Source organism: Phascolarctos cinereus, unplaced genomic scaffold (assembly GCF_003287225.1).
Source record: "Phascolarctos cinereus isolate Bilbo 61053 unplaced genomic scaffold, phaCin_HiC Scaffold_4;HRSCAF=312, whole genome shotgun sequence".
Taxonomy (NCBI): Eukaryota; Metazoa; Chordata; class Mammalia; order Diprotodontia; family Phascolarctidae; genus Phascolarctos; species Phascolarctos cinereus.
The window spans coordinates 586,154,071-586,168,619 of record NW_027555847.1 but is presented as its reverse complement, the minus strand read 5'-3'; the positions used below and the strand labels follow the sequence as shown (position 1 = coordinate 586,168,619).

General features: G+C 37.0%; 1 protein-coding gene across 1 annotated transcript in view; it reads left to right on the top strand.

Moving 5' to 3' along the window:
• Positions 1–14,549, top strand: part of RAD54B (RAD54 homolog B) — a 129,521-nt gene that overhangs the window by 110,057 nt on the left and 4,915 nt on the right. The window contains exons 8-12 of the mRNA XM_020968529.2: positions 3,809–4,016; positions 6,811–6,950; positions 8,047–8,337; positions 11,689–11,864; positions 13,298–13,559. Of these exons, the coding sequence (XP_020824188.1) occupies positions 3,809–4,016; positions 6,811–6,950; positions 8,047–8,337; positions 11,689–11,864; positions 13,298–13,559 (1,077 nt within the window). The remainder of the gene's footprint in view (positions 1–3,808; positions 4,017–6,810; positions 6,951–8,046; positions 8,338–11,688; positions 11,865–13,297; positions 13,560–14,549) is intronic.

Sequence of the window (14,549 nt, the reverse complement as noted above, 5' to 3'; positions counted from 1 at the left end):
GGCTTCTTTCAAGTCCCAGCTAAAATCACATCTTCTATAGGAAACCTTTCCCAACCCCTCTTAATTCTAGTACCTTGCCTCTCTTAATTATTTCTTATTTATCCTGTCTGCAGCTTGATTATATCTATTTGTTTGCTTGTTGTCCTATGTATTAGAATGTAAGCTTCTTGAGGGCAAGGACTGTCTTTTGCATCCTTTTGTATCCTCAGTGCTTTGCATAGTGCCTGGCACATTTTTGTTGTTGTTATTCAGTCATGTCTGACTCTTGGTGACCTCATTTGGGGTTTTCTTGGCAAAGATATTAGAGTAATTTGCTATTTCCTTCTCCAGCTCATTTTACAGATGAGGAAACTGAGGCAAACAAGGTTCAGTGACTTGCTCAGGGTCACACACCTAGTAAGTGTCTGGAGGCCAGATTTGAACTCATGAAGATGAATCTTCCTAACTCCAGTCCTGGCATTCTATCCACTCTGCCATCTAGCTGCCTCCCTGGTGCATAGTATGTGCTTAATAAGTGTTTATGAATTGATGAACTATGGTTCCTGTCCTAAGCAAACTTATAGCTTAGTTGGGGAGACAATACATGAAATGGTTAAGTAACATTGCAAATCAAGGCTGAGATCCATTGTATTTTTTTGTTTGTTTCATGGGTTGCGGTGGTTTCAAACTTATGTTACCTGGTGACCTACTTTTTATTGATGAGCCCCCTTTGTACTTAGCCAGCTTGCCAGATAACAGTTTTCCTTGGACCTGTTCTCAAAGCCTTTAGTGTGGTTCAGTGGTAGAATGCTGGATTTGAATCAGTGGACCTGGGGGTCAAATCTTGACTCTGCTGCGTACTATCTGTGTGACCTTGGGCAAGCAACTTAGATTCTCTGGGCCTCAATTGCCTTATTTGTAAAATGGGGGAAATGGACTGGATGACCACTAATGTCCTTTCTAACTCTAACTCTGTGATTCTATTACTTGTCAGAGTTTGCTTTCTCCTAGCAGAAACCCAGGGTCATTTTTAGGCTATGATAGGACTTTGGTGGTTATATTAGGATAGGTTTTAATCATAGAATCACATAGAATCTTAGATTTAGAGCTAAAAGGAACTTCAGAGGCTATCAAGTTTGGCTCTGCTGTTTTGTAAATGAGTAAACTGAGGTATGGAGAAGTGAAATGACTTGCCTAGGATCACACAGTTAGTATATGTTTGAGGCCAGATTTGAACTCAGGATTCCCTGATTCCTGTTCCAGTGCCATCTCCATTATGCCACACTGCCTCTTAACTTATTAGGTTGAAGTAAAAGGAGACCTAAGTCAGGGAGACTGGTTTGTCTTTTGCAGTAGTGTAGATGTGAGATAATAAGGGCCTAGACTAGGGTAGTGGCAATGGGAATGGAAGATGTGAAAAATGAAAGGGTAGGACACTGGGGTACATGTGGAGGGAGTGGAGGAGATAAAAGACTGAAAGATAGATTGAGTCTGGGTGACAGGAAATATGGTGTTGCCATTTGGGGGGCATGGAATTCAATGATAAGAACTGGTTTGGGGGGAGAAGATGATAAATCTTGGTCACTTTGAGTTTGAGACAATGACAGGACATCCAAATGGTAATAGAATGTGGATAACTGTAGATGTGAAACTGCTGCTCCATTGAGTCTTTGGGGTTGGATATATAGATTTGAGAGTCATATATGATAGCATTTTAGAGCCAGAAGGGGACATTAATGGTCATCTGGACCAGCCACTTAATTTTACAGATGAGGATACTAATATCAAAAGAAAAATTAAGTGACTTGCCTTTATTGGAGCTCTGAAAGATAACTCTCACTTTGGAGTTAAAATCCCAGCTCCAGTATTCAGTAGTTAGGTAATGACTTCTTTGTTCTTTACTTTCCTCATCTGTAAAGTGGGGATAATAATACTGACATTTCCTTACAGGGTTATTGTGAAAAAAGCATTTTGTAAATCTAGAAACATATTATATAAATAAATATATATATATACATATATATATATATACACACACACACATACACATATAATACACACACACATATATATATGTATATATGTGTGTGTATATATGTGTGTATATATATATATACACGTGTGTGTGTGTGTGTGTGTGTGTGTGTGTGTGTAAGTTGTATGTCCCCATAGAATCTCAGCTTCTGGAGAAGAGGAACTTTTTTGTTTTTGCCTTGGTACCCCCAGATTACCTAGTGTATTCAGTGCCGTGCACATAGCAGATACTTAAGAAATGCTTATTAAATTGAATATATAATGTAAGTATATTTATTTATAATGTAATATATATTAGTAATTTAATCTATATTCATATGTGAATATGAATAAGCATAAAATATGTAAATAGAAATATTTATATATTTTATATTTAATATATAATTTGATATGTAATGTTTATAATAAAATATAATATGAACATATGCTATATATAACATAAAACAATATAAATCTAAATATGCCTAGCAGCACTTTCTATGAAACTTGCCTTTCTAAATAGTGGCTTAAAGGAGATACTTAGAACTATGAGACTGAATGCTTTTCAGGGAGAAAATATATAGAAAAAAAAATAGAAAGCCAAGTATTGAGCCATAGGGAATACCCATAGAGAGGAGAAGAAGGGGAATAATCAAAGGGAGACAGAGTAGTTAGGAGGGAAACTAGGAAAGTTCAGTGTCACTGAAACCAAGGGAGAAAGTAATTCATGATAGAAAATGGTCAACTGTATCAAATACTGAAGAAGTGTCAAGAAGAATGAGGACTGAGTAAAGGCCGCTGGATTTGGTGATTAGAATATCACCTGTGACGTTTGAGAGTGAAGTTTAGTAAGATGGAGAAGATGGAAGCCAAATTTTGGAGGCTAAATAAGGAGCAGATAGTAAAGAAATGGAATCACTACATGTAGAACATTCAGTAGAGAAGTTTGTAAGTAAAGGAAAGAAATTAGATTTTAGAGGTGACAAGTTAAAGGAAAAAAAACATTTTTTTTTCCAAATGGGAGGGAGGAAAGATATTTGCAAATGATGAAGAAAGAGCCTCTGGAGAGAAAAAAAGATTGAAGATGATACAGAGGATAGAGGTGTGGTGGGATCAGGGTCTTTCAGGAATCAGAAAGAGAGAGAATAGAATTGTTAAGTTTTAGAGGAAAGAACACATCTGTCATTTGCTACAAGAAAGATTGAGAGGATGAGTTTAGTGATAGAGATTTATAAAGATGTAAATAAGAGTTAAGTGATGGGGCTCAGACAGATGGCCTTGATCTTCCCAGTAGAATTGCTAGGAGGTTGGAAGAAAGTGATTTGGAAAAGCTCCTGGAGGGAGAGAATTGATAAGAATAAGAGAATTGCTGAGCATTGGAGAGGGCCCTGTTTGCAGGAAGCATTTTTACTAGGCCAAGTCTGCATAGTTCTGATTGATTTTGTTAAGCTCTGTAAATAGAAATGCAGCTGTAAATTAAGAAGAAGGGTAATCTTTTTCCTGGTTTGCATGTGGAAAAGGCTTATCAGTCATTCCAACCCCACTGACTCTCATGGATACCAATCAGCATTAATAACATCCTAGAATATTAAAGACATGTACGTTTTACAGTATTCTCTCCCTTATCAAATGAATACCACTGTCCAACCCTACAGCTCAAAAGAAATTTATTGTTTATTTTCTTACATGATTTTATCTTTGAGGCATAAGTATTATAATACCTAACAGGTGGCTGGCATGAAATTTGCTCTTCAGTTTTATTGATAATAGTTCCTATGCATGTTTTGTTTCATGAAATCATGTAATTTATTTTCAGGATCACAAAATAGAAGACTTCATCAACTCCCCACTATATTCAGTTCTTATCATCAGTTATGAGATGCTGCTTCGATGCCTCGATCAAATTAAAAGTATAAAATTTGATCTTTTAATCTGTGATGAAGGACATCGCTTGAAGAACACTTCCATTAAGACAACTACAGCCCTTGTTAGCCTGTCTTGTGAGAAGAGAGTAATTCTTACCGGTTAGTGTTTTATGAATTCACTTAATAACCTTTTAGTATAGTAAAATTTTAAGACTGGCAACATGTTCTTGTTAGATTTATATGATACTTGATGGTATTAAATGGATGTTATGCTCACTCAGTACCCCTATCCAGCTCTGATAATTACAACAGTTGGAGTCAGGGAGAGAAAACTCCTTCCTATGCTCCTGTTCATTGGGAAGACAAATTCTTACATCCCTTCACAAACCTGTTGTGGAAGGAAAGAAAGAAGAAGGGAAGGAGGGAGGGAAGAAAAGAAGGAAGTAAAAGGACAAAGGAAACAAGCATTTATTAAGCACTTAGTATGTGCCAGGCACTCTGAGAGTTGGAATGATTGTTAATAAAACACTTTCTCTTTATTGTTTTAAATATCCTTCAAGGCAAGATTTTTTAAAAATGATGTTGAAAGTGCCAACATTCAAGTAATCACCATTATACAATATAGATGAGATAATAAATATTTATTGTTTCATGTATATATCTTATCTACCCAATTAATGAGCTTCTTAAGGGCAGGAATTATATATACATTCTTGCATCTAGTAGGTGCTCAATAAATGTTTTTTTCAGCACTATGAAGTAGAAGGAAAAGATAATACTTGTAAAAATGTTTAAAACACATTTAAAGCATATCCTCTTACAAAAAAGAACGTGCTTACTGTACCCATTTCCACATCTTAGTATTTCTCAATCCATAAGAATTTATTAAATGTCTGTTATATGCTGCACACTTAAGTACTGGGGATATACAGACAAAATTGAAAAGTCTCTGCCCTCAGTGATTTTAGATTCCATCATCGGAGGCAGATAACATGTATGAATATAAGAAATGAGGTTTTAAGAGGTGTAGATGAGAAATAAATGCATTGCAGACATTGAGGACAGCCAGTGCAAAAGCATGGAGATGAGAAATGTTTTGCCTTGTATGAGGAACAATTAAAAGGCTGCTTTGAGTTGTAAAGTATGTGAAGGGGAACTAAGTATAATAAGGCTAGAAAGATAGACTGGGTCCATCTTGTGAGGGCTTTAAATGCCAAACAAATGAGATTTTAATGGACCCAGAGATACCCGGTAAACGCTGGAATTCATTGTGTAGGAAGTGACATGGTCAGACCTGTGCTTTGTGAAAATCCCTTTGGAGGCAGGGAGGCTAATCAGGAGACTCTTGCTTGTTCTTCATGAGTTTGTGACAGAAAGAAAGCATCCTCTGGTGTATTGGACCTCTTGGGCTTAGTCACATCATCTCAAAATGGACTCACTTCATTTTATTTCTTTTACTGAATCAGAAATATCTGATTTGCTAGAATTTCAAATGGGATTTGCCTGTTTTCAAAATGGAAAATTAATAGACCTGTATGTTTGGAATCGTCATTCACAAAAGATTAACAGTAATGGTAGCTGAAGAGATTTTTTTTCACCCTCAGCAATGAGAGGCAGAATAGCGGAGAGGTTAGAAATAGAGAGTTGGGCTTAGAGTCAAGAAGATCTGGGTTCCAGTGCCGCTTCTGACACATGCTGGCTGTGTGACCTTGGGCAAATCACTTAACTTCTTATTTCCTGAAGCAAATGTATGAAACTGTAAGTTACAAAGAAGGTCTTGATCTAAATTGATAATAACAGTCCCCTTACTAGCTGTGTGACCCTGGGCAAGTGACTTAACCCCAATTGCCTAAAAACAGATAGATAGATAGATAGATAGATAGATAGATAGATAGATAGATAGATAGATAATAACAGTTACTCACTGGGTGCTCCCTACACTGATGAAATCAGAGGCCCAGCAAAAAGCAAATAACCAAAAAACCCCACACCAAAATAATGCCTGGAATATGTTTCCTTTGGCTTAGAGTTTGAAACCCTGGGTCCGAGGCCCAGCTCTTCTATTTACTCTTTGTATGACCTTGGGCATGACATTTCTCCCGAGTCTCTGTTTCTTCAATTATAGTTTGAGATATTATTTGCACTACTTATGGCATAAGTTGGTTGTGAGCAAAGCCCTGGTAAATTATAAAGAGATGCATAAATATAAGTGCTATTATTATGTCATTACTGTAACTCCCAGGACAGTTTGAGTCTCAGCCATGTGTTACGTTGAAAAGGTGACTTCATTGGCTTTTAAAGCATTTCACAACCTGTCCCTTCCTCCTTTTCCAGCTTTTTACACTTTCTTTATTCCCCTCTGCATACTCCACAATCCAGTGATACTGGCTGCTATGTTGTTCCTTACACACACCACTCCCATCTCCTAACTGCTTGCCTTTCTCTGGCTGTCCCCCCATGCCTGGAAGGCTCTCCCCTTCCCCTCTGCCTCCTAGCTTCCCGAGCTTCTATCATAGCTCAACTCAGATCCTACCTTCTGCAAGGGCCCTTTCCTTTTCCCCTCCCTCCTCACACTGGCTTTTTGCTGAGATTACCTTCCTTTTTAGAATGTGACCTTCCTCGTTAGAATGTGAGCTCTTGAATGCAGAGTGTACGTCTTTCTTTTTTTATCCCAGTGCTAAGCATAGTGCCTGACATGTAGGAAACATTTAACAAATGTTTACTGACTGATTTTAGAAAGTGAAAGATATATCAGCCTGGAATAATTTAGTAATATTTTTAAAATCAATTAATATTTTGTACTGATAGGTTAACATTTTTCTCACAAAGTGCTGCCGGCTGACTTTGATGCCTGTCATGAGATGTGGGGAGATTGATTTATTGATTCATTAGGTTTTCAAAAGAGTGCTCAATTCTACAACCTTTACATTTTTTCATTTTTCTGTTCTTCAAGGCACTCCAGTACAAAATGATTTACAGGAATTTTATGCATTAATTGAGTTTGTGAATCCAGGAATACTAGGCTCTTTGTCATCATATAGAAAAATATATGAAGAGCCCATTATTGCATCCCGAGAACCTTCTGCTACTCAGGTATAATGTTTTTTTAATAAATGGTTGTTTTTATAGAATGGAGGGAGATGTCCTAGATTTATTGTAAGGCTAATATTTAATAATGATGATAATAATAATAGGTTCAGAAGAAAATCGGTATAACTCCTTTTTAATAAAAAGTACATTTTCAGCAGTACCTATACATCTGTAGTCTGGTAGTAGGGATGGGGTTGAGAGGAAAAGGGGGAACAGCTATGAAGTTTTTTGGATATAATTAAATTTGTATTAAAAGAGCTTAATATTCAGAGGCTAACTTCCCTTAATTTTGTTGAACTTTTTATGAATTCAGGGGCTTATGATAAAATAACCAGTTTATCCTTTTTTTTCCCTCTTGCTAGAGAGCACTTTTTATGATTTAAAATTAAGGATTGAACATGGATTTTCTAGCCTCCTATATGAGGTTAGATTTTTAAGCATATAACATATTAGAATATTATAAATATAGACATTTTGTTTGGATGGTATATTTTAATTTTGAAAAAATAATAATATTTACTGACTACTCTGTAATAACTCCAGAAGTGCTGTTAGTCATCTCTGTGTAAGTCTGCTTGCAGTCTTAGACCTTTAACTTGACAAATTGTGCTGGCTTCAAAGAAGTTAGTGTGATCTATTAGTTCTCTGTGGGTGATATTGACAATCTATAGCTTATTATAGTCTATCAAACTAAGGCCTATTTCTTGAATAATTTGGTTTGTGGATTATAGACTTATAACAATCCCCAGACAATGCTAACAGCTAACCAAACAATGAATCATAAAACTATGGCTTTACATAATTTAATGGTTGAGCTAAACATTTAAAGAGATCTATGTCAGTACTTTCCCTCCGTATCTTTGTCAGTACCTCCGTACTATGTCAGTACCTTTCCTTCTTAATAGTTACTCTCTCTCTCTCTCCCCCCCAGTACCCCGTCCCCCCCACATTTGTATTGCATTTTCCTATAACAACAAAACAATCAGATGAAAGCTGGTTGTAACCAGGTAGTCACAAGAAAAATTTTTATGTTACAGACTTTTTCCTGAATCCTTTGTTTCAGAAGAGTTTCAATTCTGCCCTTTTTTTTTATCGTTAGGAAGAACAAAAATTGGGAGAGAGAAGAGCAGCTGAACTTACTCGCCTTACTGGACTCTTTATTCTTAGAAGAACACAAGAAGTGATAAATAAATATCTTCCACCTAAAATAGAGAGTGTAGTCTTCTGCCGACCAGGAATACTACAGATTGAACTTTATCGGAAACTGTTGGATTCCCAGGCTGTCAGGTTTTGCTTGCAGGGGGTCCTAGAAAATAGTCCTCATCTGATTTGTATAGGAGCTCTTAAAAAACTCTGCAACCACCCCTGCCTTCTCTTCAAGTCTTTAAAGGTATGTTGCATATGAACTGAAAACTTGGGGTGCTCTTTAGAAACAAAAGGAAGTCCTGGGGGCGTGAACCTGGATTTAAGATGGATTTAGGAAGCCTGAATGTTATGTGGCCCATCCTAGAGATTGGGTCTGTGACCAATTTATGGGATTAAGTCTGGGACCTCCCTGTTATGAGTTGGTTGCACTTTGAGAAAGTGAAATGAATTTTTCATTTTGATTATGTTACTAGTCCCTCCACCCATGAAGAATACAGCCCATCTGTAATTTATATTCTTAGAGAGTTGCTGGGGTTCTGAGAGATTAAATTACTGATCTTCAAAGGACTTCTGATTGTCAAAGTTAGAGTTTGAACCCAGTCTTCTTGACTCTGAGACCAGGACTGTATCTAATACACCATGCTGCCTTTCAATGCATATTTAATAATTTTAAGGCCAAGATAGGTAAATTATTGGAGTTGAATACTTAATTTTTTATTTAAACAGTATAATTTTAAAATGGAAATATAAACTCTGGCTGACTACGTTTTTCTATAATATTATGAATTACAAGCCTTTCCTTCACTATATAAGTTTTATAGAAATTCTTCAAGTTTATGCTACAATGGCTTATGTTTACTCAGATTATTTTACATCTTTAGAAAAGTCAGCTTTTATAGTTTTTCAGTAGGCACTGATGATAATTTATAAAGTAACATCTTTAGAAATAGACTTTGTGCATAGTAATAAACAAACATTAAACTAATTGGGCTCAATGCCCAGGAGAAATAGAAGCCAAAAAGTATTCTATAGAAGTTAAGACTTTCAGATGGTTTAAAATGTACTGACTTACTTAGAATAACCTTGTGCTTTACTTTGAAGAACTCTCCATAGGATAGTATATCACTGTACTATGAATATCCTTGACACAGAAATCACAGTGAGGGTTTACTACATCTCCTAAACAAAGTTAAGAAACTACTTTGTCCAAATATTCTTCCATTTTTATAGGAAGTCAGTTGAGGAGCCATTCATTTCAACAGGTGAAGTGTGGTGTTGGGCAGCTAGATGGAGCAGTGTTTGGAGTGCCAGGCCTGGAGTCAGGAATACCTGCCTCAGGATTTGAACTAGCTGTACTAGCTGTGTGACCTTGGGCAAGTCACTTAACCTTGTTTGCTTCAGTTTCCTCATCTGTAGAGTGAGCTAGAGAAGGAGATGGCACACCACTCCAGTATCTCTGCCAAAAAAAACCCCAATGGGGTCACTGAGAGTCAGATACTACTAAACAACAACTGTGGACCCACCCCTGGGCCAGTGTATACAAAGATTATGAAATAGTCCCTACCCTTGAGGTGTTTGGAATTTGAAATATTTAGGAAGGACAATCATTAACATGCCCATCTCCTTGTAACATTGTAATTAATATAAATATCGTGTAAGTGGTGTGTTTTAATTTTGAAAAAAAAATTAGTTTTCTTTATTGAACAGGCTAGAGCCATTAGTCTGTTATGTCTGGGTCTTGTTTGCAGGCTTGGCCTAAGATCCAAGATCATTAATGCATTTGTCAAATGTCATGATACAGATGGTAAGGACAGTCAGGAAGAGGACTGATCAACATGATCACTATGGAGAGACTTCCTAGAAGAGGCAGCAGTTAAGAAAGTGGTATTTGAGTAGGAGTCAAAGAAGAGTGAGAACTTCCAGTCTTAAACAAAGATGGGAAGGCAGTAATCAGTAGGATAAATATAGGGGACCAGTGACCTGGGAATGTTAGGCCTCTTGGTCTCACTCATTATAAGTGACACTTATCCAGTGCTCTAGAAGCGCTTTGTTCACAGCTCTAACTATTGTTATCTCCATTGTGCAAATGGGAAAAATGAGAGTTGAAGTGACTTTCCCAGGGTCCCAGAGCCAGAGGGTATCAGAGCTAGGATCTGAAGCCGAAACAGTGTCAGCTTGTAGGCGGCAGGTAATACAGTGGAGTTGGCAAGGCCTCAGTTCCAATCCTGCCTGCCTATCTGTCTGGCCCTGGCCAAGTCTCTCAACTTCTCTTAGCCTCAGTTTGCTCATCTGTAAAATGAGGATAATAGCATCTACCTCACAGGGTTGTTTTGAAGATCAAATGAAATAATGCATGTAGAGTGCTTTGCAAACCTTAAATTAGCTATGTAAATGCCAGCTGTTATTATTTTCATGTGAGGCAAGTAGTCCAATCTTTCGAGAAATTTCAGGGATATTCATAACCTCTTTATTCTAAAACTGGCTTATATACTGGGGGGAAAGAAAATCCAATATAGTTAAAGGTAGTAACACTTTCTGTATGTTTATTGAGATAAACTGATCTTTCTAGGAGAAAGAATCGTAATGAGTGTGATTAATCACATATCGATAAGGCAGTGAAGTTTGCTTCATCAGAAGAGATGTGCCTAGAAGGCAGGAGCTAAAAATGGTGGCAAAGGAAGGGAGAAAGCATTGGAATGTTTGGGTTATGAAGGATAAAGTAGAAGCTCATGTCCCACATGCTGTTTCTTCTGCCTCAATTCTCCCCTCATTCCTATCCGTCCTTATTCTTGACTCATCTTTTGGGACTGAATAAATAGAATGCGTGTTATTTTCACCAAAACATGTCCCATTATGCCCTATCATCACAGGTAGATTGCTTTTTAAAAAATTAACCGTTTATTTTGATTGACATTTAGTTAATGTGACTTAGTGGAAAGAGCACTAGACTTGGAATTCAGCATTCTAGCTAGGTTCCTGGTTCTACCACTTACTAGCTGCGTAACCTTGGACAAGTCTTTTAGCCTCACAGTGTCTCAGTTTTGCTTTCTGTAATGTAAGACTTTTGAAGATAGGAACCATTTAATTTTTAAAAAATATTGCATATTTGGTTTTGCATTACTTCATCTCCAAATATGTGCTTCTGCCTTTCTCTACCCGACAAACTATCTCTTGTCACAAAGAATAAAAGAGAATGAAGGGAAAAAAAGCAGTTTAGCCAAACTAACTGACATATCTTTGAGCCTGATAGTATATGCAGTGATCCACACCATAGCTCCCTACCTTTGCAAATGAGGGAGACAGAGAGAGAGAGGTGTGTTTTCTCACCTTTTCTCCAAGGCCAGGCTTGGTTATCATGTTATTAGTACAGTATGCAGTTTTGTTTTTACATTGTTTTCATTTTTTTCCTCATTGAGCTATTTAACTTTTACTTCTTTATTTCCAGCATCTAGAACACATTGATGCTTAATAAATGTTTGTTGGATGGAATTATAAGATGAGGACTAAATTATCTCTAATCTCTCAACTGTTTTTTTCTTCTCATGTTGAATTAAATGATGTGAACCTAATCAGTGTTAAAAATTATCTTGAATAGGAAAAAGAATGTAACTCACCTTTTGATGAATATGAAGAATATAACTTTTCTGAAGTCTTGATAGATGCCTTTCCTGTGGATTACAATCCAGTCACATTTTCTGAGACAGATTCAGGAAAACTACAGGTCTTGACAAAGCTGTTAGCAGTTATCCATGAACTCAGTCCTTCTGAAAAGTAAGATGAATTTTGTAAGCTGCCTTTCAATACTTATGGAATAGCGACTCAGTTTTGGTAATGATGCCTCTCAACAACCTCCTTTGGTATAAAACCATAAATAGGAGTCTGAGTTTTGAATTAGGGGTCAGTGCAATGTATAATACGTATTTTAAAGACATCTTTGGGCTTTTCTTTGGGCCTAACACAATGACTTAGATATAGACACTTAATAAATATTTGTTGAATTGAATTTCAGCGACAAAGTATAACTATAAATACCAACTACTATGTATGATAACATGAAATCATTGATTTATAAGCTATTGTGGGTATTATCATAGGATCCATTACTCATTTTCTCTCCAATTTACTGCATCATTTGACATGTCTGAATGTGCAGTTTCCTTTTCTGTAACATAGAAATGAGTAATACAGTGTTTTGTAAAAACAAAGTTTAAATGTTAAGGCAAAAAGAACTTGTCACTCCAGCCCTGGGGTCCTTGCTGTATTATTTTATGGTTGCCTCAGTCCTCTATTTGTTTGTTTGTTTTTTTTTTTTTAGTGAGACAATTGGGGTTAAATGAGTCACACAAGTAGTGAGTCTGAGGCCAGATTTGAATTCAGGTCCTCCTGACCCCAGGGCTGGTGCTCTATCTACTGCGCCACCTAGCTGCCCCTCAGTCCTCTATTCTGTCTAAGCCCCAGCCATGCTTCACTTCACACTCTGCTGCAGGTACTCTCCAGTTCTGGACTCCTAATCAAATCATTTATATCTCTGCTCCTGGAACAGGTGGGCTGCCTGACTTACATCTCTATAGCTTTACTCACTTCCTCCATAATTCTCTTTTTTGTAGTTGTTCTTTTAAATTATATTTTTATTTTGAATTTAACTTTTGGTGTCCCCTGTTAATGTACAAATGACTGCATTAACTATAACTGTGAAAATTACTATTTCAGTTGAATGAGCAAATATTTATTAGTTCCTACTCTGTGCAAGGTACTCAGTTAAGTGCTAAGGTTTCAAAGAAAAAACAAAATGGTTCTTGCCCCTCAAGGAATTTGTGTTCTACTGGAGGTGCCTTGTAAGTGTTGATAATATGCTAAATGAGGTGAATATTTCTTAGTCTTCTCTCTAATTGTTCAGTTCAAGGTATTATGCTAGCATGTACTAGTATATGCTAGTATATTACTATAATAATGTACTGTAAATAGTATAAGCTGTTAGTTCTATAATACTGCACCAATACTAGCATGCTATTATACAAGCATATACTGATTATAAAAATATAATCTCAATGATATATTTCATGAATCTCATTGAGATTAAATTTTTTTATTTGTAAAAGCACTGATCTCATTATTACTTGCTGTGTAAGTAGGAACTGATATGGTAGTATCACAATATAATAAAAGAAGTCAAGATGTAAGAGGCCTTTCTCTCTGTTTGACAGGGTGGTGCTGGTATCTAATTATACACAAACCCTAAATATTTTACAAGAGGTCTGCAGGCGTCATGGATATAATTGTTCAAGACTCGATGGACAAACCCCGGTTGCACAGAGGCAGCAAATTGTTGACGGATTCAATAGCAAACACTCATCAGATTTTGTCTTCTTATTAAGTTCAAAAGCTGGTGGTGTGGGACTGAACCTTATTGGAGGTTCTCATTTAATTTTGTATGATATTGATTGGAATCCAGCTACTGATATCCAGGTAGGAAAGCTTTACACACACACACATGTATGTATGTATGTATGTATGTATGTATGTATGTATATAAATAATTCGAAGCATTTTGGGCCCTACTTTTTATTATGTACTTTTGGATTAGGGACATAGAGCTTGTATTCTGAAATGATTCTAGGAATGAGTATGGACATGCATACTCATGTGCCATCTCTAGATATGAAAAAAATCTGCTTGTAGTCTGGGCTGATAGCAGATATCAGAAGAACTGCTGGTTGGGCCTATTCTGAGCCACCCCCCACCCCTGAAGATTCCCCAAAGAAACCCCCTCCCCTTAGGGGGTTTGAAGTTACTTGGACTAGGAGTAGACCTGTCACAGCAGCTGTGGATCCCTGAAGGTCTCTCTGTCCAGATCCACATCCCCATGCTTTGGTGTAGGTAGGGTGGGTTCTTCCATACTATGTAGAGCCAACACAGGCTAACCGTACATTATAGAGGATACTCAATATGGCATTAATACTTTGATTTTTTGTAAAGAGGAACCAAAACATAGCACTGGCATACTTGGGAGGATGCCCAATAATCATGAGACAGCTAGGTGGTATAGTGGATAGAATGCTGAGCTTGGAGTCAGAAGACCTGAGTTCAGATGTGGCCTCAGACACTTACTAGCTCTGTGTCACTTAACCTCTGTGACATATAAAAAGTTGGAGAGGCATACATTCGGGGCAATTTATCATTTCATTAATCATGCTAACAATAATAAAAGGGGTCAGTGACACTCTTGAATGCCAAGGACCCCTCATGGAACTCACTCAATACTTATATGCCCTTGGAAGAGTGGGTGTTCCCGAGGGTGTCAATCAACTCTGATTGGTTAACAATTAATGTGAAGAATGAATATTATAATGAGAGGTGGACCTGTTCTAATGACTCTGATCACTGTGTCTTGGACAGGGAGACTTATCTATACCCATATCACCCTGTCTAAGGTAATTAGACAAAAAGATCTACCCC